Raw genomic sequence first — 23,014 nt, 5'->3', positions numbered from 1 at the left:
TCCCCAGCCCTATTTGTATTTTATTTAGAGACAGGGTCTCACTTTCAGTGCCTTGCTTTTCGCTCAGGCTAGCTTTGAACCTGTGATCCTCCTGATTCAGCCTCCGGAACCACTGGAATTACAGGCGTACACCAACACACCTGGCTAAATACACAAATCTTTATACAGTTTTGAAAATGTGCTAATATAATGCCCTGTATTCATGATATGCTACTAATAATGTTAAGTATCTACTATATGCTAGGCACCACATATATTTATTTGTTGCTTATCACAACAATCTTATCAGGTAAATATTATTAATTTCATTTTACATACAAAGAAACTAAGGCTATAAAGCATAAGTGCTTGTAAATGACAAGGCCCCCAATGCAAAGCCCAGTCTTTTACCAAAGTTCATGACCTTTCTAAATACTGAGCTCTTTACTTCCAATAAGCACTAGAATTTCATCATCTAGTTGTTCAATCCACCACCTTTTCTGGGTGAGAAATTTAAGGTCCAAAACTTTGAAGTGAATCACCTAAGTGCCAGAGATAAACTAAGTACCCTATCTCTTGACTCAGTACATTTATGATCTATCTGGCAAATACTTATGCACCTGGTGCACTATGTGCTGGGAATAGCCAATATTCATTGACAATGTGCTAAAATCTACAAGAGTGCTTTAATATGCATTAATTCACTTAATCCTCTAGTAGTCCTAAGCAGATCACTCACATTTTACAATTTAAAAATACTAAAGTGGGCTTGTGGGGAGGGGCGTACAGCTCAGCTTAGAACACATGATTAGTTTGTGGAAAGCCCTGGATTCCATCTCCCATACCCTCCCCTCAAATTAAAATGCTAATGTGAGAGAGGACAAGTAACCTTCATAAGGTCACAAAGTTAGCAAGTGGCTGAAGTGAAAGCTCTTAGCCACTAGGGCTCTATCACTTGCAAGGTTTAGAAACAATGTCTCTTCTATATGTCCACTGGGTATTATTATTTTTTTTTAATAATTAATCATTTATTTTTGTAAAAACATTTAATATTTAGTTATTAAGATGGTACTGGGTATTTTTATTCTAACCAAAAGTATATGCATCATATATGGATCTTTCTTGAATGTCAATTCAAACTCTTCAACAATTAAGTGCAGGGGCGGTGGGCGGGGAGGAATATCCACGCATTGACTGGTTACTTGATGATATTAAGGAATACATTTATTATTAAGGAATGATAATGGTATCATGGTTATTTTGAAAACAAATCATTATCTGGAATCTGAGTCAAAACTATCTGGGAGGTGAAGGAGGGCATGGAATGCAGCTGAAGACACTGTTTTGGTTAAATGTAGAAGATGGCTGATGAGTAAATGGAGGTTTGTTAAGAGTATCTTCTCTACTTCTGTAAACATTTGAAAATTTCCACAAATAATAATTCAAAAAAGGACACACACAAAAAAAAGACTAGAGAAAAACTATGATATTTACACATATGGAAAAGAGAAGCTAAGAATGATTTCTTCCCACTCTTTTTTTGGTATTTTTAAATTTTTTTAAAATATTTATTTTTTTAGTTATAGTTGGACACAATACCTCCATTCCATTCACTTACCTTTATGTGGTGTTGAGGATTGAACCCAGGGCCCTGCACATGCTAGGCAAGCGCTCTACTGCTAAGCCACAATCCCAGCCCCTTGTTTTTTAACTATTACTTTTATTTATTTTTTTAAGTTGTAGGTGGACACAATACCTTTATCTTATTTATTTTGTTTTTACATGGTGCTGAGGATCGAACCCAGTGCCTCAAGCATGCTAGGCGAGCGCTCTACCACTGAGGCACAACCCCAGACTTAACTATTACTTTTATAAAAGAAAGCATGAAATAAACCATTCAAAGAAATTCACATATTCCCTTGCATGGTGGTCTTTGACTCTGGATATTATTTATCTTTAAATAGGCAGACCAAGACTGCCTATACTCTTAACAGTGTCACCATATTATGGCAAAAGTATTTCCCATCTCTTCATCAGTTAGCTATCATTCACATACTTTTAGAAAAGCCACTGTGTAAGGATAAGTATGGTCTTTAAATGTAAACTAGCCAAAAGTAGAAAGGAACATAAACACAAAAAATAATATTAGAGACCAATTTAACAAAAGTAACTAATAATACAGTTCCTATTCATAGTCCGGCAGAGTTTGGGGCAAAGACCTTGAATGTGCAAAGCTGACCTTCCTAATATTCAGTCAGGTCTCAGGGTAGGGATGTATCTCCTTAGCCTTGGTGTTGCCAAGTGGGGACTGTGGACTGCCACAGCTCCCAGGCCAGTTGCCTTCAGTGGTAACTTTCAGCTTTTCCTAATGATACAACAATTATTTCCATATGTGCTGTGAAGCAGTGGTTTAAGTTAGATTTGCCCGGATCATTATTCAAAAGCTAAATAAAAGTATGAGAGATACTATATGTTATAGATTTAATATTTTAATATTTTTCCCAGTGCAGGGAAATAATAAACACGTAGAATGCCCTGAACCCAGGGCATTCTACATGCTTACCACTTGCTCTACCATTGAGCCTCACACTCCCAAATATTTTTCTATATGCCCCTCCCCTGCCCCATTAGAAATCTTGATTATTCCAACACCATTAAATGAAGTAAACTCTAAATATAAATATTAGTTTAGTGGCACTGGCAGATTTTCTGTACCAATGCTAAATGCATTCAAGATAAGTCTGAGAGAAATTCCACTTGTTAACAAGTCAAAAGTACTGAAGTGTCACTGGAAAATCTTCACAGCAGAGAAGCTTACAGTTGTAAAGCTCTTAAACTTTTAAGTGACAAAACTGAAACCCATATTATTTCTTCAAGTTCATAAAAGCTGAACTGGGACTAGTCTCCAGATCTTCTGGCTCACAAGAACTGCATTTTCCAGAACACCTTCAGAGAGTTCCTGCTAATTGCTTCTTTTAATCTCTTTAAAACATTGTCCAAGTACTTCCTGCTCTTAGGGGAAATGTGATCTCTGGTTAATCTACAACTAGCAAATCACTACTTGAGGGGTTGCCATTTAACTTGATGCCATTAATCAACCTTATGTATACGGTATTTAACTTCAAGTTCCTTTACTGGTAGTCCTTGTTCCTGCACAGAGTGAAAAATAGTCTTTAAAAAATCAAGTTTTTTTAAAAATATTTATTTTATTTATTTATATGTGGTGCTGAGAATCGAACCCAGTGCCTCACGAGGCTAGGCAAGCTCTCTGCCACTGAACCACAACCCCAGCCCAAATTCTTCTTTATTTAATTATTTTGAGGGCATATATGGTGATATGTCAAAATCTACATAATTAAGTTATGTTTGAACCGAATTAGACTTCATAAGAATGAAGACCCATTAATAGAATTTTATACTGAGAAAACAGTTCAGACAAGGGTAGTCCCCAACCAAAAAGACAATGTGCAACTGTGAAGAAGTAGAAAAATGAATGCCTAAAATATCATCAATTGAATGAGGAAGAGGAAGGAGGCAACAGAGATTTTAAAAAATAATGCTGGGCACAGTGCACATTTGTATTTCCAGCTATTTAGGGGGCTGAGGCAGAAAAACTACAAGTTTGAGGCCAGCCTCAGCAACTCTGCAAGACCCTGTCTTAAAAAAGAATAGGCTGAAGATATGGCTTCATAGTAGAGTGCTCCTGGGCTCAATCCCCAGCACCACAGACTTTCAAAAAAAGGAAAGAGACACATGATATTTGCATACATTCTTTATACTGAGACAGCAGCCTAGCCTCATAAGAGAAACAAGGAAGTTGTACCTTCTGGACCCAAGTTGGCTAAAGCTAGTAAAGTGATAACAAAAACTTTGAATTCTTTAAATTCTTCTTACAAAGTTTCAACAAGAAAAACACAAACGAAGAAGAAAGAAAACAAAGGTTCCTTCTCCAGAAAAAAAGTGACTAATGTTTTTATTCTCCAAGGCACTATGGTGTGTGCTTTGGGTTAACCTGAAACTGAAGAACACAAGTTCTAAGTCAAGAAGCAATGACATCTGAGTTGTTCTTTCTTTTGTTTTCTGTCACAGAATGCCTTTTTTTTTTTTTTTTTTTTGGTACTGGGGATTGAACTCAGGGACACTCAACCCCTGAGCCACAATCCCAGCCCTATTTTGCGTTTTATTTAAAGACAGGGTCTCATTGAGTTGCTTAGCACCTCACTGTGCTGAGGCTGACTCTGAACCTGAGGATCCTCCTATCTCAGCCTACCTAGCTGCTGGGATTACTGGCCAGAACGCCAATTCTTTAGAAGTATTTCTTGAATGCCAAAAGGCAGAAAGATTCTCCCAGTACTTTCACTCACACCACAAAAATCCTGTATAGAAAACAGGTTTGTAATTAATGTAATGATATTTAAACTCTGAAGTCCAAATTTCAGGGTCCTTGGAAAAGGGACTTCATGTAACTAAGTAACAAGGCATGTGCAACAGTTTAATAAAATTAGAACTTGGGTCTGGTGCATATAGATAAAGGGTAGTAATTTTTTAGGGTGGAATTTCTCAAGATTTATAAATTTATGTTCTGTGAATTTACTGGGGAAAACAAAAACAAACAATAATAGAAGGGGAAACACTGGTTGTTTCTCAATCTCCCTTGGAGTTCTTTGTATTTATTCCAGATCATTTATCTTATCTCAGAAACACACAAGATTTTTTCCATATTCCTTACAAATATATTTACCCCTATCTTTACTCTTCAGGTCCAAAACTGACAGAAATAAAACAATTCAAAAAGTTTAGAAACACCTAAAATGTCCATGATGTAATTCAACCTCCTAACAAATATTTGTGAACTTACTAAATGCTAGGTATGGGGGACAGTCCTCAAAGGACTCACAAATCAACAGCAGTTGCCAATGATATATCTTTTTTTTTTTAAGAATTTAAATCTTTTTTTTCTATATCTTTATTTTTATTTATTTTTATGTGATGCTGAGGATCGAACCCAGTGCTTCACATGTGCGAGGCAAGTGCTCTGCCACTGAGCCACAGCCCCAGCCCGCCAATGATGTATCTTGACTTGCATATAACTAAATGGATTCAAACAAAAAACAGTACCTTGTAGGGCAAAGGGTCCACTAGAATAGGGCACAGCCTCATTACTGATCACATAGATTGCAGCATCCCAGATAGCTTCCCTGCTACAATAGGTCCTGCATTTAAGTGTCACATTCATTTCCAGAATTCCACTTCCAAGGAGTCTCTCACGAAGCTTCAAAGACTCAGCTACCCATCATTTATAGTTTAAACTCTTCAACTTAAGGTCTTCATTAGGCTAGTTCCATCTGTTCAACTTTGTTTTATGCTCCATTACTCCCTTCTGTCAATCTCTTTTGGAGAGGAAGGACCTAAACCTAATTCACTTCCTATTCTCTTAACTCCCCAAGCAGACCTCCTGCTATCCTTCTACCGTCATTTCAGTTTCATGGGTTTTTCTCAAGACATTCTTTCAGAACTCAGCACAGCATTACCTTTATTCTTAAGGAAAGGTACGTACATCCCAAGGTATTTTTAAGACTACCATCCCAAACAGATGTTCATCTTCCCAGCCGTCCCTTAAGTGAAATCAGAGGAAGTCGCTTGCAGTTCAGGCATGGGAGTCCCAAAACTGCACCATGTAAGAAGAAGAAAGCGTTTGGGGCAGCAAACTACGGAGGGGAAAAATAAAGCAAAAGGGAGAAGGGAAGGTCGGTGCCCTGTACTTCGTCTTTTCTCTGTGAAGAGTGGAGAAGGTAAGCAGGAGGAGACGGCAAGAAATGAATTCCCGAGGAAGGACAGAAGAACCTGTGTGCTCCCTTAGCAGGAAATACGGGCTAGGGGCTTTGGATGAAAGAAGGGACCATCATCCTTGGGAGAGGAAGAGAGGGTAGGTTACAACATGAACAAAGACATACAGAGTCGGAAGGCGAGAGGTGGAGAGGCTAGAGATCCGGGCATCTCCGGAGGTCGAGCGGTAAGGGAACAGGAGGGGACACGCCGCGTCCCCGCCAAGGATGTGGTTGCCAAGAGGGACGAAGTAGGTGCCTGAGAAGACAGTGGGGCAAGCGTCTGTGGGGTTTCTCTTCTAAGAGGGTGCGGGGGCGGGGAAGTGTTTTTGATTGGAGTTGTGTCCCAAAGGGACAATCGCTTTCGTGGGCTGTGTTTTCCAAGAACCGAGATCCTGGGGACGCAGAAAACGTTGAGGCACGGACATTGCCCAGTCCCAGCCCGGCTTCCCCTTACACTCACCGCGTCTCCTCCAAACGCCACGGCTCCAGCTGCAGCTACCGGCCGGCGCAGCCGCACTGAGCGCGCACCGCCCACGTGACCCGCAGGTCCCGCCCTCTACACGTGACCCGAGGAGCCCACCCACTCCCTCCACCCTGTTGTCACTCTTCTCCACGTGGTCGTAGCTTGCCCCTCCCTCGGTAAGATGGCGGCGCCCAGCTGTACTGCGTCTGGCGCTTGGATCCGGGGTACCGGCCCGCGTTTGGGGAGTCTTTTCACTCTCGTCTCTAAGCCATTTTGTTCCACCGCTGCTGCTACTAGGCCTCTGAATGCCCAGAGACTAGCGGAGAGGCTCCGAGCCCAGAAACGGGAACAAGAGAAGAAAAAGCCGGTAAGCCCGGAAGGACCACGACTCCCAACAGGCAGTGCGCGCAGTTTCCCAGGCAGGGTGTGAGGTAGGAGGGTCCTTGGGCGGCAAGTAAGTAAAGGTAGGAGAATGGGCAGACCGCGGAGAGGGTAGGTCTGTAGGGTTACGTGGGCTGGGTCTTTGCTGTTGCCAGGCTCAGTTCCGACCACCGCGTAGGTACGAAGGTAAGACCTGAGTCTAACGCAGAGATACAGGCATTCCCTACCCAAATACTCACGCTTATTGAGGGCCTTCCCTTCTGTTTCGCTTACTACTAGTTACCAGGCATTCCCACCTCTCCTTCTCTCCGTAGGAACCAACAAACCGTATTCAACGGAGAGTGCAAGAACTCGTGCGGTTCACACGGCAGCTGCAGCGAGTTCACCCTAACGTCCTTGCAAAGGCACTGAGCCGAGGGATTCTCCACCAGGACGAGGACCTTGTGGTCATCAATAAGCCCTACGGTCTTCCTGTCCATGGTAAGAACCATGTGGGCAAGGGAGCGGGACCTGTTACTGCTTTCTGCCACAACTAGGGGCATTTATGAAGTATTACAGGTGAGGCACTCTTGCATTCAAATTAATTAAACCTTTGTAGAGTATTACATAAATAAGGTAAACCCATTTCCAAACATTTGACAGCAGTCATTCCTGGAATGTTGTGTGCAGACTACCACAGGGACTATTGTAGAAAAATATAAAGTCTGTGTGTTCTTAGTCCTCAGGCTATTTTTCATCAAAACTGGGAAAAAGAGAAAGGTGCAGTGGCAAGTGCCTGTAATTCCAGATACTTGAGAAGCTGAGGCAGCAGGATTGGGAGTTTTAGGTAAACCTGGGCAGCTTAGACCCTGTTTCACAAATAAACACACAAAACTGGGAAAGAGAAAATAACACAAAATACATAATAATATTTTTAAAAGGTGTGTTTGTGGTGGAGTATGCCAAATAAAACTTCTGGAACTTAACAGGACACTCGGATCTGTCTTTAAATAACTAAATGTTGAATGTAGTGATAAGGAACAGCTGAAGTCAGAAAAGTTCGATAGGGTAAAATGTGTTGGTGAAAAAGGTGGAGAGAGAGAAGGAATATTTTTTCTAGAAGAAGGTAATCCTTTGGGGGAAGTTAAGAGAAAGTAGTCCATAAAGACAAAGAATTAAAGCGGTACTTTACATGAGTTTTTTCCTCTTCCAAAAACAATTTCTTGCCTTATCATTCCCCAGTGAGATTATTTTCCAGTTATTTACCTCCCTCTTTTTTTTTTTTTTCTTTTACATGAGAAAACAAAATTGGAAATACAAGTAATCTGTCTGAGGTCAAGTGGCTAGTTAGGTGAGTACAAAAAGGAGAAACCAGGAATGTCTAATTCCAAACCCCATCCCGGTAACCACTCTTCTGCAATGCCTAAGAGGGCCTTATGGTCCTGCAAAGTATATCCAGGAGAAAGCCACATAATCTAGGACAGTGTTTCTCAAATTTTAATTGCCTGTAAGTCACTTGGGCAGCTTGTTAAAAGGCAGATTCTGACTTAGTAGCCTGTATTGGGGACTTTAGATTCATTTATAGCTAGAGAGGTCTTTAGATATACTGATGTTGCTAGCCCTTCCTACACTTCAGTAGTATTTCTCTAGAACACATTGACAGTTTATGCATGAGGACTTTTCTCTTAAGTTAGTTCTTTGGTAATAGCTCTCAAACTTCTGTCTTTTTCCTTAGGTGGCCCTGGGGTCCAGCTCTGCATCAGTGATGTGCTGCCTATCCTGGCAAAGATGCTTCATGGCCACAAGGCAGAGCCCTTACATCTGTGCCACCGGCTAGACAAGGAAACCACAGGCGTAATGGTGTTGGCTTGGGAGAAAGATGTGGCACATCAAGTCCAAGAGTTGTTTAGAACCCGTCAGGTGGCAAAGAAGTACTGGTATGAGGATCATTGATGGAAGTAGAGGTGGTATAAATGGAGGAATCTCTTCTGTTCCTCATCATACAGCAGCAACTATTAGTAGAAGGCCCTGCACTATCACCTATTAGGATATAAAAAATACTTAAAACAGATTTGGTGTTTAGAATGTTAAATAAAATAGTGGTTTTTAATTATGATTGTACATCAAAACTATCAAAATTAATTGTACATGAAATATATGATTTCATTTTTGGTTGAAATAGTGAAACAAAGACAAAAGCCTCTGGAGAATCAACCCACTCTGCCATTCTAGTCTCTTCCCTTGAAGTAGCAACCACTGTGATCTATTTAATTTTTGTTTCTCTGGTCCTTACTCAATTTATTTACACGTGTCTTGTATATGCGGTATTTGTGTATGTACCTACATACACTTATGAATACACATATATCACACATTTAGATATACTTATTCGTATATTTTTCACATTGTACAATTTGAATACTTGTCCCCCCACACACACATACACACGTACATATATATATACTTAATTTGTGTCTTAGGGATCTTTCCATATAAGTACCTCATTTTTTTTTTTTTAATAAAAAGGATACATGAGTCAATAGAGAAACCCACTGTTCTGCATTTCAGCAATTTCCTTCCCCAAAGGCAATACTTCTACCAGTATCTTTTGTAAACTTTTAAGTGTTATACTGGGCATACATAAACATTATTATATGGCAACACATTTATGCACTGCTTTGTACCCTGCTGATTTCATTTGGATCAAATAGCTTGGAGAGCATTTTGTGTTGTACATTTAAAGCTGTTCCCTTTGTAGTGACTCTGTTATTCTACTGTATGAATAGATGTTTAGATAACTTCCCATTTTTCAGAGTCTATTGTAAAGAATATGTGAATATTTATTAACTCATTTTTTGTTGCTGTAACAATACTTGAGCTTAGGTAATTTATAAAGTAAGGTTTATTTTGGCTTATAGTACTGGGGGCTAGGAAGTCCAAGAGCATGAGCTGGTGTGCTGCTTCAACTCATGGCAGAAAGTGGTAGGGTAAGTGGGCATGTGTGGAAGAGAGGAAACAGGAGGGCAGCCTTGCTTTGTAGTGGTCCACACATGTGGTAATGATCCAGCATGCATCCTTCTCAACGTCCTGATCACCTCTTAAATTGCCTACCTTCCAATACCACTACAGCAGCAATTAAATTTCAACATGAATTTTGGCAGGAACAAACCACATCTAAGCCATGGCAATATTTTTAGAATAAATTCCTGGAAATAATTGCTAGGTTGAAGGGTGTGCATGTTTTTTTTTTTTTTTTTTTTTTTTTTTTTATTTTTTTTATTTTTTTTTTTTTATTGGTCGTTCATAACGGGTGTGCATGTTTGATATTTTAATAGTCCCCAAAGTGCTCTCCAAAAGTCACTTTATACTCCCATGAGTGGTGGTCTTACCTACTTCCCCTTATACCAACCAAAGCGTTTTTTAAAAGCTTGCCACTCTGATGGGTTAAAAAAAAAAAAAAAAAAAAAAAAAACTTTATTTCCCTATGTACTAGTGATATTTGCTATCTTTTTGTATTTATTGGTTGGTTGAGTTTTCTTTCTTGGAATAATAGACTGTTTACTTCTCTTTTGCCTATTTTCATATTGGGTTATTATTTTCTGTTTGCTTTACAAATATTTATATTTTGGATGTTAGTCCATTTGTTTGTTTTGTTTTTTTTACAGATTTTGCAGATAGTTTATGATCTGGGGAGCCCTTTAAAAATCTGTGTGCTTAAGACCCACTCACAGAGGTTCTGATTCATAAATCTGGTGGCTGTGGAGATTGGTGTCTTTATTTTTTTTTTTTAAAAAAAGCTCACAAACAGGAGGTGGGGATGTAGCACAGTGGTAGAACATTTGCCTAGCATATGTGAGACCCTGGGTTTTATCTCTAGTATTGCAAGAAAAAAAAAGTTCTAAAAAGCTCTATAAATGTCTAGAATATACAATCAAATTTAAGAACCATTATAATAAGAGATCATTCTTGGAGAGTCCCACATGATTTTCTTTGGTATAATGCTTAATCTGAAAACTGGATACTACTTATATTCTTAAGTCTTTTACTATTAATGTCATGAAAACTAATTATAGAATGTTGGGGAAGGATAAAAAATTATATTAATTACGTGGTCTTTTATTCCAGCATTTAAGAGTGGATATTCGGTTAAAAGAAAATTGGGGTGCGGGGTTATGGCTCAGTAGTAGAACACTTGTCTGGTATGTGTGAGGTACTGGGTTCAATTCTCAGCACCACATAACAATAAACAAAATAAAGGTATTGTTTCCATATACAAATAAAAAATTTTAAAAAAGAAAATTGGGAGAATAGGGTTCTGGTGTGTCCTTTTTTTGTTTTTTTCTTTTGGGTACTAGGGATTGAACTTGGGGGCACTCAACCACTGAGCCACATTCTCAGCCCTATTTTGTATTTTATTTAGAGACAGGGTCTCACTTGAGTTGCTTAGCACCTTGCTGTTGCTGAGGTTGCCATTGAACCTGTGACCTTCCTTTCTCAGTCTCCCAAGCCACTGCGATTATAGGCGTGCACCACCACGCCTGGCCCTGTTTTTCTTTTTTTAAGTAATAAAAGATAGTGGGTTCTGATTGTAGACTAAATGAATAAATGGATCTAATGACAAACTCAGAGGACCACTCCTACCGTATTTGTCACATAGGTAAATCAGGACTTTACTGTGCCCCCAGAAAGTCACAGGAACTTCAGCCACAACAATCGCCCGATCTGAATCTCTTTTATTGGTGGTCTCATCACAGACAGGCATAAAAGTTCATAAGAAGTACCCATGTTAGTGCAGAAGGTCTGGAGTGAAATCCTCTATACAGGCAAATCCAAGAGCTCTTCTCTGCCTTATGTGACTAAAGCAACCATCTGTGTGTCTCAGGGCCATCACTGTGCATGTCCCCGTGCCCTCGGCAGGAGTTGTGGATATTCCCATCATTGAGAAGGAGGTGCAAGGCCAGCAGCAACACCACAAGGTGGGTGAGCTGCCTTTCTGAGGAATGGGTTTCTGTTCTTCCTTGTAAATCATATCTTGATTACTTTATCTTTAGATGACGCTGTCCCCAAGCTACCGCATGAACAGTGGTAAGATGGTCAAAGTACGGACCAACCGGAATGCCCACATTGCCATGACACAGTACCAGGTGCTCAGCAGCACTCTGTCCTCTGCCCTCGTGGAGCTCCAGCCTGTAACTGGTGAGGGTGCCCCCATTCTGATGCAAGGTGGCTACCGTACTTTGTCCGGGGCCTTGTGCTTGACTCTGCCCTTGTTATGAGACACTGATACTGTGGGTGGGATGAGGGGTAGCTTATTTATATGACCATGGCCTTTTGGTACTGCTCTGAGACAAGTGTCCCCAGAGGGATCATTGTGGGTAGCAGAAGGCTAGATTTTGGATACCTTTATTTGAAAATACAGTTGGGTATGGTCATGCAGGCCTTTAATCCTATGTATTCAGGAGGCTGAGAAACAGGAGTAATACAAGTTTGAGGCCAGCCTTGGCAATTTAGTGAGACTCTGACCCAAAATAAAAAGGAGTGAGGATGTAGCTCAGTGATAAAGTACCCTTGGATTCAATGCTCAGTACAAAAAAAGGGAGTTAAAGAAAATTCTGATGTATACTACAACTTGGGTAAATCATGAAGACATTATACTAAGTAAAATAAGCTAGATACAAAAGCACAAATGCTGTATGATTCCATTTATATGAGGTACCAAGAGTAGTAAGATTCACAGAAACAAAGTAGAGTGATGGTTGCCAAAAGCTTGGGGTCGGGGTTGAGAGAAAGAAGGAAGTGATGGGGAATCATTGTGTAATGGGTTCAGAGTTTCAGTTTGGAAAGATGAAAATCTTTGAGAAATGGATGCTGATGCTCTAAAACAATGTGAATATACCTAATATTATAAATTGCATACTTAAAAGTGGTTAAAATGGGAAATTTTACATATATTTTACTGCAGTTTTAAAATGTGCAGAAGAATACTATTTATTATTATGTAGTAACATTATTAAAAAGTCAGGGTAATGGTGGATGCCAACTTCATGGGGTGATTATCTAAAGTGATTATAATGTTCATTTCTTAAGCTGGTTGATGCTGCATAGCTTATAGCTTGTTAAGTATTCCTCATAACTGATTGTAGTTAGGTCTTTGCCAGTTTACTGTGCTTTGATTTGAAGCAGATTCCAGCACTGACATTGTTTCTGTAGTTTCTCATAAGTCCTTCTCTTTCTCAAGGAGTGAAACATCAACTTCGAGTTCACCTGTCTTTTGGATTGGATTGCCCAGTCCTTGGTGATCACAAGTACTCAGACTGGAATAGATTGGCCCCTCAGGTAACACTGGTTTAATAGGGAGTATTAAACAAATAAGGGAGAGCACTTGAGTTTTTTTTTTTTTTTTTTTTGCTAAAATCCTGAAGTGGGGCTGGGGATGTGGCTCAAGCGGTAGCGCGCTCGCCTGGCATGCGTGCGGCCCGGGTTCAATCCTCAGCACCACATACAAATAAAGATGTGTCCGCCGAAAACTAAAAAATAAATATTTAAAAAAAAAAATTCTCTCTCTCTCTCTCTCTCTCTCTCTCTCTCTCTCTCTCTCTCTCTTCTTAAAAAAAAAAAAATCCTGAAGTAAGTCATGGCAAGTATTGTTTCCAGGCTTGGCACTATATTGATTATCTAACTCTACAGAATTTAGAAACAGATCTCATTCTCATGGAGCTTCAGAATCTGAGCAAAACCTTACTCCTTTATTTGATCAGCATCAGATTTTGTTGTGATGTTGTGGGCAAGGGGAAGAAATCTTCCTGAAACTAAAAGCTACCTTTCATGCTAAAGAAATATGGAGTAACTTTTTTCATTGTTTAATGTTGTAGTTTATTCTCTTGCAGGGCCAGAATATGAGCCCATAAAATTTCTTTGGTCTGGTTTTTTCTTACCTGTTTCTGAGCCCTTCCTAGACATGCCACTAAAAGCAGACTATCCATTACTGGGATTTCCAGGGGGTTAGTTAGTTTTAGGTGGGAGTCCTCTGACTCTGCATGCTGGTCAAGGGTGGACAAGGGTACTTGCTCACAAGGGTATGTCTTGTCTTTGTGTAGAAGCTTCCTGTTGGCATTCTGAAGAAGTTGGGGCTGGAACAGTCAAAGGCCCGCCACATCCCCCTTCATCTGCATGCCCGGCAGTTGGTGCTGCCTGCCCTGGGGTCCAGGAAGGAGGAACTCCATTTGGTCTGTAGGCTTCCTCACTTCTTTGCACGTTCTCTGCGTCGTCTGGGTTTAGAGATTCCAAATCAAGATCAAATTGGGGACAATGAAGCCAGGCATCTGAGAGCACAGTGAAGACTGTTTGGCCCCTGAACTCTGCTTTGTTTCGTGGACTGTTGTAACTTCTCACTTGGAACAGACTCCAGAAGAGCCTGGTGGCATAAATTGAAGAAACTCAGCTGTGTCAGGGCTTTTAATGGAGAATAAAATCTATTCACTGAGAGCTTGAGCGTTCTATGAAAAAGCCTGCTAGAAATCTCCCCACCACAGGGTCTCCTTGCCAAGATGCAAGAGAGCCCAGGACCAGGGCGATTGGTACAGTAATGGAAAAAAGGAGAACTAAAGGACAAAATCTGTGGTCAGGAATTGTTTTCATCCCACATCTTGAGCTATCAGGGAGATTCTTGTCATTGTAAAGAACATAATGGTTAAACACATTTACGGAATCCAGAATTCTTTCTGGCTATCAATGAAGTCCTCACTGTACTAGTGATTATGGAATCCAGGAAGGGAGTGTTCAGGGTCTGGATGGGGTGGGCTTTTGATAAGAAAGCAGGTGTAAATGGCAGGCAGCTAACAAATGAGTGAAGCTGCCAGGATGTAAGGCAGTGGTGGGGACAAACCTAGGAGTTTCGTTTTTTGATACTAGGGATTGAAACCAGCGGCGATTAAGCACTGAGCCACACCCCCAGCCCTTTTCGTATTTTAGAGAGAGAGTCTCGCTAAATTGCTGAGGCTGGCTTTGAACTCATGATCCTCTTGCCTCAGCCTCTTGAGCTGCTGGGATTATAGGCGTGGACCCCTGTGCCAGGCTTCACACACTGTTTTAATAGTTGTTAGCTCCAGGTGGTTGTTACCCTGTGGAGGCAGATTTTTAAAAATTTTTTTTCAGAGAATAAGGCAATCTAGAAGCTATGTGAACTCCTAGCCAATTGCCAGCTAAATCAAAAATTTAAAAAGACACTTAGCCAAGCATATTTGCAGAATGAATTTGGTCTACAGGTTGCTAGTTTGCAATCTGTGTTTAATGAATAGTAAGTGTAAAAGTTGGGGGAGAGAAGCCATCTTGAAAGTTTTAGTTCAGTAGCTGGCATTTCAGCTGCCATATGTCCTTTCTAGACTAGGGATGGCTTTGGTTAATTCAAAAGAGTGTGGTTAGAAGGGAGCTGCCATTTAAAAAAATTCTTTGTTTTGAAAACAAGCCTCCTGTTCTTAGTTCTCAAGAAGGAGATGGCCATGCCCAACACCAGTAGTGTACAAGTTTCCTTGGCTTCCCTGCTCAGTTGATCCCTCTGGCTCTCTTTTTTCTACTTATACCCAGTTGTCTAATACGCAGATACATCGCACACTACTTTGGGCTGAGCTGAAGAAAGTTGGAGTGACAGCACATTGGAGAGAAAAGCCCCAGAGTAGCTTTTGTATGCTCCCTCTGTATATAAGGTACTCCTTCTATTCATGGTTTCTCGCTCCACGGTTTCAGTCACCTGTGGTCAACCACAGTCTGAAAATATTAGATGGAAAAGGTCAGAAATAATTCTCAAGTTTTAAATTTCACACCATTTTGAGTAGCATGATGAAATCTTGCACTGTCCCTCTATCCCATTTGGAATGTGAATCATCCCATTGTCTAGTGTTTCCATGCTATACATGTTACCCATTATTTAGTCACTTTATAGCTCTTAGTTATCAGATCACCTTTCTCAGTATTAGTATTGGTGTTCAAGTAGCATTTTTACCAGTCTCTTAGTGTACCTAAGTTAAACTTGATCCCAGGTTTCCGTGTAGGGAAAATATATAGAGAGTGGTAATATCCATGGTTTCAGGCGTCCACTGGGGGTCTTGGAATGTATCCCCCTTGAATCAGGGGAATTTCTGTATTGTTAATACAGCTTTCTAAATGTCCTTCCCCATTTCTACACTGCTATTACTATGCATATTGAATTTAAGAGCACAGATGAGAATGACTTTCTATAAGGCCTAAATATTTTGGCTGTTTGGTAAACTGTGATTCTCAAGAGGGATTCTCCAAAGGGACAAGAATGTGACACTTAAGAACTATTAATAATTTACTTTGGCATAGTGAGATGATCAGAAATGCCTTCAAGAGTGGAGAACTATATTAGCAGATGATGAGAATAAAAATTGGAAAATATAGAAAAGATGCTAATCAGGACACACTTGGAAAGTGATATAGGATTTCTATCATTCTTCCAGTTGTGTTTCCTTTCAGTAGGGATGTATGGTCTATAATTTGGCAAACTGAATATTTACTAGGTTGAAAGTAAATGGGGGCATTCACGTATCTCCAGAGGTCTGTCATTAACTGGGAAAATGTAATCACCTGTGATTGACAAGTGTGGAGCAGGGATGTTGCTCCCTAGTCTGGCACAAGCCACAGAGGTGGACAGAACCAGCTGTCAGTGTCCTTAATCTTACTCAGTCTGGGCAGGGAGCTACCAAGAGAGAGATAGTTGGTATTTTGAGAGTTCCTAAGCTGCCCTGGTATATGGGTCTCTGCATTGGAAAATAGAGAAGCGTCTTTATCCCTACACTCAGGGCTGTCTCCCACCCTACCTGTTGAGTCATGGATTAGAATAACCTAGTAGGGGATTTGCAACTTTGGGAGTAAGGGTGGAAGAACAGACCATATGATTTCAGTTGGTATGCTGTTTGGTTAACCAGAGGAAGCATGATTTTTTTTAAGGTTTATATTTGAAATAACTTATTTATAAATATGAATTGTCCTTTTAAAATTAATAGAACACTTAGGCTAGGATTGTGGCTCAGAGGTAGAGCGCTCTCCTGTGCATGCGTGAGATACTGGGTTCGATCCTCACACCACCTAAAAATAAAGATATTGTGTAAAATTAATAGAACACTTAAGCATACCAGAAGAAGCATCAGATATTAGCTAATGTAGTCTGCTTGTAATTAGTTGCCATTGAAGCATTCACCACTGTCCAGTGTCCCCAAAGAAGGGGACCTATGTTAGGAAGTGTGGCAGATATGTCTGAGGTCAGATCTAGACTCAGATCTGCCAGGGGTGATCTGATATGGGGATGCTGCTCTTGATGTACAGGGAGGGTAAGGTGTAGGGTCTGCTTATCAAGCCAGGTTCATCTGGCAACAGAGATGGGACCCACCCTTTTGGGATTGGAACCTGCTGGGTTAAGGTGAAATGACCCAGTGGTGCCTAACACTGCTATGTTAATATTTCAAAATAAGTGAAGTTCATTTTTAATCATGTTCCAAGCTCCTTGGCTGTGTAACTCCAGCTTCCCAGGCAACACTACCCTATGAAACCATCCTTCTTAAGTTATTTGCAGTGATCAAAAAGAGCCACTGTACCAAGCAAGACCCACTATGTAGGTAGTTCAGCCAAGTAAGGATCAGAGCAAGATACTTAAGCATTCAAAGCAAGTGCTCAATGAAGGGAAAGCAAGGAATGAGAGACTGGTAAGTGAGAAATGAAAGACGGAGGTCAGGCAGAGATACACATGTGAGTGTATTTGTCAGAGAGAGGCAAAATAGGCTTGGGTTCTGGGACTTTTATCAGGGAGGCTCAGGAACCAGAGCTGGGCGGGTCCTAATGTGTTAAGGGTTGGGTTGGTCTGAGGGAGTGGTGAGCCTTTCTCAGAAAGGCCTTTGGACGGGAAAGTGAAACTTTTTCCTTAACATGGCGGCTGTCACTTAAGGTGGCCATCCAAATCCTAAGCAAGGACCTTATACTCAAGCTGCTTGGAGATATGCTCTGTGAAGGATCAGATGGCAAATATTTCAGACTTTGCAGGTCACACAGTTCCTGTCAAAACTACTCAACTCTGCCATGTAGCAAAAAACCAGCCAGAGATAATATGTAAATGAGTGAGCAAGGCTATATTCTAATAAAATTTTATTAATGGACTCAAATATGAAGTTCATATAATTTTCATGTGTCACTAAGTGTATTAGCTCAGGCTGCCATAGCAAAATACCACAGATGGATGGCTTAAACAGCAGACATTTTCTCACATTTCTGGAGGCTGGAAGTATAGTGTCAGGGCTGGGCAGGTCTGGTTTCTCTTGAGACCTCTTGGCTTATAGATGACTGTCAACTTGCTGTGTGTTCACACAGGTTTTTTTCTGTACATGTGCATCCCTGATGTCTCTTCCTTATATGAACATCAGCCAGGTTGGGTCAAGTCCCACCTTTATGGCCTCATTTGACTATCTCCTTAAAAGTCCTATTTCTAAATATAGTTGTGGGGTTAGTGCTTTTACAAATTTTGGGCAGGAGTGCACAATAATATAACACCATCTGTTATTATTTTGATTTTTCCAAACTTTAAAAATAGAAGATCTTCACTCTGTATAACTGAGGGAAAGTCTAAATAAACCCTTCAGCATCACTTGGGTTTTAGGTGACTTTAAAAGTCATTCATTCTGGAGGTCGTGCTGCTGAGCAATATGCCATTAGTCTCCCCCTAGCTTTGCCTTCTTTGGCTGTAGCCTGTCATCTTCTCATTTTGCTGGCATTCTGAATAAATATTTTTCCTTGGTCCCACAACTTGTCCTCAATTCTTTGGGCCCCTTTTCAAGTAACAAGTAAACAGACTTGGGTATAGTAACAACAGGACAAAGAGAAACATGAGCTGCATTCAGCTAACAGACTGTGGTTTGGCTATTGTTCCTATCTCCAATAAACCATGCTTCTTAACAAAGGGATAATAATATGACACTTAAGAAATAGTGATAACTGACTTTGATTAGGGAGACAGATGAAGAGGGCCCCTGATCTAGTGGTGTATAGAGAAATCTCAGGTACCTAGGGAACTACCCCCAGGCCTATGTAGTATCCAGCATACTGTGGGTTGAACACAGGGCAGAACAGGGCCACTGTATTGCCTGGGGAAGAGGTGGACTACCTGAGCTGTGGGTTTTGTTGGGCACCTATCTGGAGGCCTTTAAAGAGACTGGACAGCAGAGTTGGTGGAATCGAAGTGAGTGAGGAGCCCAAGGTGGGAGAGATCCAGTCCTTAAATGTAGAATGGTGCTTTTTGAGTTAGGCTAGCCAGGTACAGCCTGGACAAACACACACTGCCCAGAGAGAGAGGTGCTGCTTCTAGAGGGGGCGCTAGATGAGTCACTCCCTAGCCTCAGAGTACAACGAGCACTTCCCAGAGGCACACACAGACATTTCAGGGAGAGCTAAAACCAAAAGAATGAAACATCGTTTTCTTTACTGACATATCATGACTTAATACTAAATCAAATTTTTTTCCTTCTCCATCCCCAATTCCCTTAGTCATCTCCTTTCACCTTGCCATCCCCAGTGAATGACCAGTCTTGGTGGCTGTCTGCATAGATGTCCCCATCACTGGGGCCTTAGGATCATTTTAGGCAAGAGTACCTGAGACATTCCTGTTAATCTTTTCCCTTACACCTTATTTTGCTACCACTGTTAGCAGTGGGAATTTGGTTTAATCAGGTGTGATTACAGAGCAGACCGAAATCTTTTCTCAGATATTTTCACGACTTGTAACCAAACATATCTTAAATGCACAATGGACCCTCACCTCACATACACTCTACCCCACCTAGGTGGTCTGCACCGCCAGAACTATAACTTTGACAATTTTGTATATATTGTATAAATAGGAACTTACAACATATAGTCTTCTGTGACTGGCTCTTTCACGTAGCATAATGCTTTCAAGGTTCATCCATGTTGTAACATATAAGAGTGTTTTATTTCTTTTTATTGTGAAATATGTATATATAAAATACATATTACATTTTGTTTATACATTTGTCAGTTGATGTTTCCTCTTTGGGGCTGTTATGAATCATGCTGCTCTCAACATTCATGTGTAGGTTTTCATGTGGATGTATGTTTCACTTTCTCTTAGAGACATATCTAGGAGTGGAATTGCAAAAAAAAAATTGCTAACACGTGACAGCTCTTTGACACTTTGTAGAACAGCCATAGTGTTTTCCAAAGTGGTTGTGCCATTTTACATTCCCAGGAATCGAGTGCAAAGCTTCCAGTTTCTTGCCAATATCTGTTATTAACTGTCTTCCTGATTATAGCCATCCTAGTGGATGGAAGTGGTTTCTCATTCTGGTTTTGATTTGTATTTCACTGATGGCTAATAGGATTTGACATCTTTTTACATGTTTATTGGTCATTAATATAATTTATTTGAAGAACTGTCTCTTTAAATCCTTTCATTTTAACTAAAGATTTTTATTGGTGTTTTATAATTACACATAATAATGAGATTCATTGTGACATAATTTGGTCATTTAAATTCTTTGTGCATTTTAAATTGGGTTATTAATCTTTTATGAAGTAAGAGTTCTTTATATATTCAGAATGCAAGTCATATAGGTATATTATTTACAAAAGTTTTCTTTTGTTTTCATTTTTCTGATGATGTCATTTGCACTATGAAATTTTTAATTTCAGTGTAGTCCAATTTATTCTTTTGCTGTTTGTGCTTTTGGTACCATGTCTAAGGAACCATTGACCAATCCAAAGTCATAGAGATTTACTCCTATATTTTCTTTTTTTCTGTATTTTTATAGGTGCATTTTAATTATACATAATAGTTGGACTTGTTGTTGTAAATTCATACACACATGATATAACAATATAATTTGGTAAAATATATATTTCCTTCTAATAGTTTCTAGTTTTAGCTCTTTCATTTAGGTCTTATTCCATTTTGAGTTAATTTCTCTGTATGGTGTAAGAGAAGTGTCCGACTGAATAGCCAGTCCTCCCAGAATTATTTATTTAAAGACTGTTCGTTTCTCCATGGGATTATTTTGGCCAATTGCTATTTTTGAAGATCACAATGAGTTAAATATAGACAACAATGTCACAGGGTACGATTTCCTTTTATGATAGTATTGTGAATAAAATGAAATGCATTTTCTAGTTTTACCACAAGATGGCAGCAATCCCCCAGATTTTATTCCTTCTTGCCTACTTCAAAAGGTGAGGACAGGTCTTGATCAGTCTTCTTTTTCTCTACTTCCCAATAAAACTAGCAAATCTCTGTCCTCTAACTTCTTTTAGCTAGCTTAAACCTGGGTTTTTCCATTCTCTTGTGCCAGGCTGAAGTAGTAGTAGGAGACCATGTTTTGGGTTCCTTGAGTAAATTTGAAATAGAATTTGATTCATATACAGTTATAAAAGCATTACAGGTTTATTATATAAAAATGTGAAGATTATAATCAAGTTAGTCTCAACTATCAAAAAGCGTAATAAGAATATGCTTTTCCGGGCTGGAGATGTGGCTCAGCGGTAGCGCGCTCGCCTGGCATGCGTGCGGCCCGGGTTCGATCCCCAGCACCACATACCAACAAAGATGTTGTGTCCGCCGAGAACTAAAAAAATAAATAAATAAATAAATAAATATTAAAAAAAAAAAAAGAAGAATATGCTTTTCCCACCACAAGGGTACATGGCTTAGCTAAAACTTCCAGTTTCCCTAGTTGTTAGCTGATATAGTTTGGGCTCAATGTATAACTTTTTTTTTGGTTATAAATGGACACAATATTTTTTTAAGTATTTATTTTTATGTGGTGCTGAGGATTGAACCCGGTGCCTCACACGTGCAAGGCAAGCACTTATTACTGAGCTACACCCCCAGCCCTCTATGTATGACTTTGATTAACTAAAAATGGGTAAATAAATTATTATTTACTAAACAATGGAGGGAAAAGAAGGATGACAAATTTGGAAGCTTCTTCTCCAAGAATGAATTTTATTTTATTTTAATTAATAAACTTGATTTTTGAGAACAATTTATTGTTCACAGGAAAACTGAGTGGAAGGTACAGACATTTCCCATACACTCCCTGCTGCCAAACACAGCCTCCCCCACTCTCCACATCCCCCATGAGAATGGCGCATTTATTACAATCTGTGAACCTACATTGACACACTGTTACCACCCAAGTGTAAAGATGCACTTTTATTTATTTAGGTACTGGGGATCAATCCCAGGAGTGCTTAACCACTGAGTCACATCCCTAGCCCTTTTTTATATTTTATTTAGAGAGAAGGTCTCGCTAAGTTACTTAGGGCCTTGCTAAATTGCTAAATATGGCTTTGAACTTTATCCTCTTGCCTCAGCCTCAAGAGCCCCTAGGATGACAGGTATTCACCACCTTGCACAGCAAGGATGCATTTTAGATGCATAAAGTGAGTGCCCCAGGCCCTTCTAGTCTCCTCCTTTGCTCTTGGGTGAGAAACTCCTCAGGGCAGGCCCCACCCTTCTCTCTGCAGGATCCCTGGTGGCTTCCAAACCTCATCACCTCTCCCTCCCTGCATCTGTGGTTTCTGAACCCCAGTATCAGAGATACTTGTGAACCCTCCTTATTCTGGGGAGCTGTGAGGACGGGTACAGAAAAGGGGCAGACAGGGCAGCAGTCTTCCCTAGCAGAGTCTGGCAAGGGCCAGTCCTGACCTGAAGTCCACGTCCCCTTTCAGCACTCTGGGAGCTATTACCATTTGTCCATCAGCAGCTCCATAGCACACACAGTGATGACCTGGACCAGTTCAGGCTGCAAAGCTAGGGGAAGAGGTCGCCACTTTGATGTGAGCCACAAGGTCAGGGAGAGAGCAGGAGGTGAGGGCTGCGGGGGAGGGCTGCTGGACACAATCTCTTCTTCCATCATAGGCTTCTGGGGGAAGATGCCAGCTTGTCTTTGTCACCCCTTTCATCTCTCCATTCTCTGGGGCCAGTTCTCTTCCACCCAAGTTAAGCAACAGCTTTGGGCTCCTCATCCTAAACCTCCAGTCTGTGTCCCAAGGGGTTCCTGATGGCTGGACCCAACTGCGCACTTCATTTGTAGTTGATGCATGAAACGCCCAGCTCTGAGAGTCAGGAAAGAGAATGTCTCCCTTGCAAACAAGGCAAACTGGTGCTGGGAGGGTCCTCGGATGTCTTGGAACTCTACCTGCAACTGCATGCTATATTCCTTCTCCTCTACTCCTTTCAGGCAGTACACGTGCCAGGCCTGACCTTACACACTGCAACTGCAAGGAACTCACTGACCACCCTCGCTGGTGGGAAGAGAATATGAGGAACAGTGTGTGGGGGTTGGGGGTGGAGGGAAGACAGAAAGAC

The 23,014-nt window shown here is 40.5% G+C and overlaps 2 protein-coding genes across 4 annotated transcripts in view; one reads left to right on the top strand and one right to left on the bottom strand.

Annotated features, from left to right (window-relative positions):
* The window catches only part of Fam118b (family with sequence similarity 118 member B), a 60,964-nt gene extending 54,643 nt beyond the window's left edge, over positions 1–6,321 (bottom strand). For 2 of the 3 annotated variants that reach the window (XM_026404538.2, XM_026404540.2), the window contains exon 1: positions 6,268–6,321. The gene's annotated coding sequence lies outside the window, so the exon portion shown is untranslated. The remainder of the gene's footprint in view (positions 1–6,267) is intronic. The other variant, XM_026404539.2, reaches the window with a different exon arrangement.
* Positions 6,322–6,437: 116 nt separating this feature from the next.
* Positions 6,438–18,400, top strand: Rpusd4 (RNA pseudouridine synthase D4). The gene is made up of 7 exons (XM_026404600.2): positions 6,438–6,637; positions 6,966–7,131; positions 8,366–8,567; positions 11,513–11,606; positions 11,682–11,826; positions 12,869–12,966; positions 13,728–18,400. Exons 1-7 carry the CDS (start codon positions 6,452–6,454, stop codon positions 13,965–13,967), a joined length of 1,131 nt encoding a protein of 376 aa, XP_026260385.2. The 5' UTR covers positions 6,438–6,451; the 3' UTR covers positions 13,968–18,400.
* The last annotated feature ends 4,614 nt before the right edge of the window (positions 18,401–23,014 follow it).

The sequence above is a fragment of the Urocitellus parryii genome, chromosome 4 (assembly GCF_045843805.1).
Source record: "Urocitellus parryii isolate mUroPar1 chromosome 4, mUroPar1.hap1, whole genome shotgun sequence".
NCBI classification, from domain to species: domain Eukaryota; kingdom Metazoa; phylum Chordata; class Mammalia; order Rodentia; family Sciuridae; genus Urocitellus; species Urocitellus parryii.
Note: the sequence above shows the minus strand (reverse complement) of the source record. Positions and strands in the feature narration are given on the sequence as shown.

Coding starts and splice junctions, on each gene's coding strand:
- Rpusd4 (XM_026404600.2), top strand. CDS start 6,452: ATGGCGGCGCCCAGCTGTACTGCGTCTGGCGCTTGGATCCGGGGTACC. Junction 6,638..6,965: donor AACAAGAGAAGAAAAAGCCG/GTAAGCCCGGAA, acceptor TTCTCTCCGTAG/GAACCAACAAACCGTATTCA. Junction 11,827..12,868: donor GGAGCTCCAGCCTGTAACTG/GTGAGGGTGCCC, acceptor CTCTTTCTCAAG/GAGTGAAACATCAACTTCGA.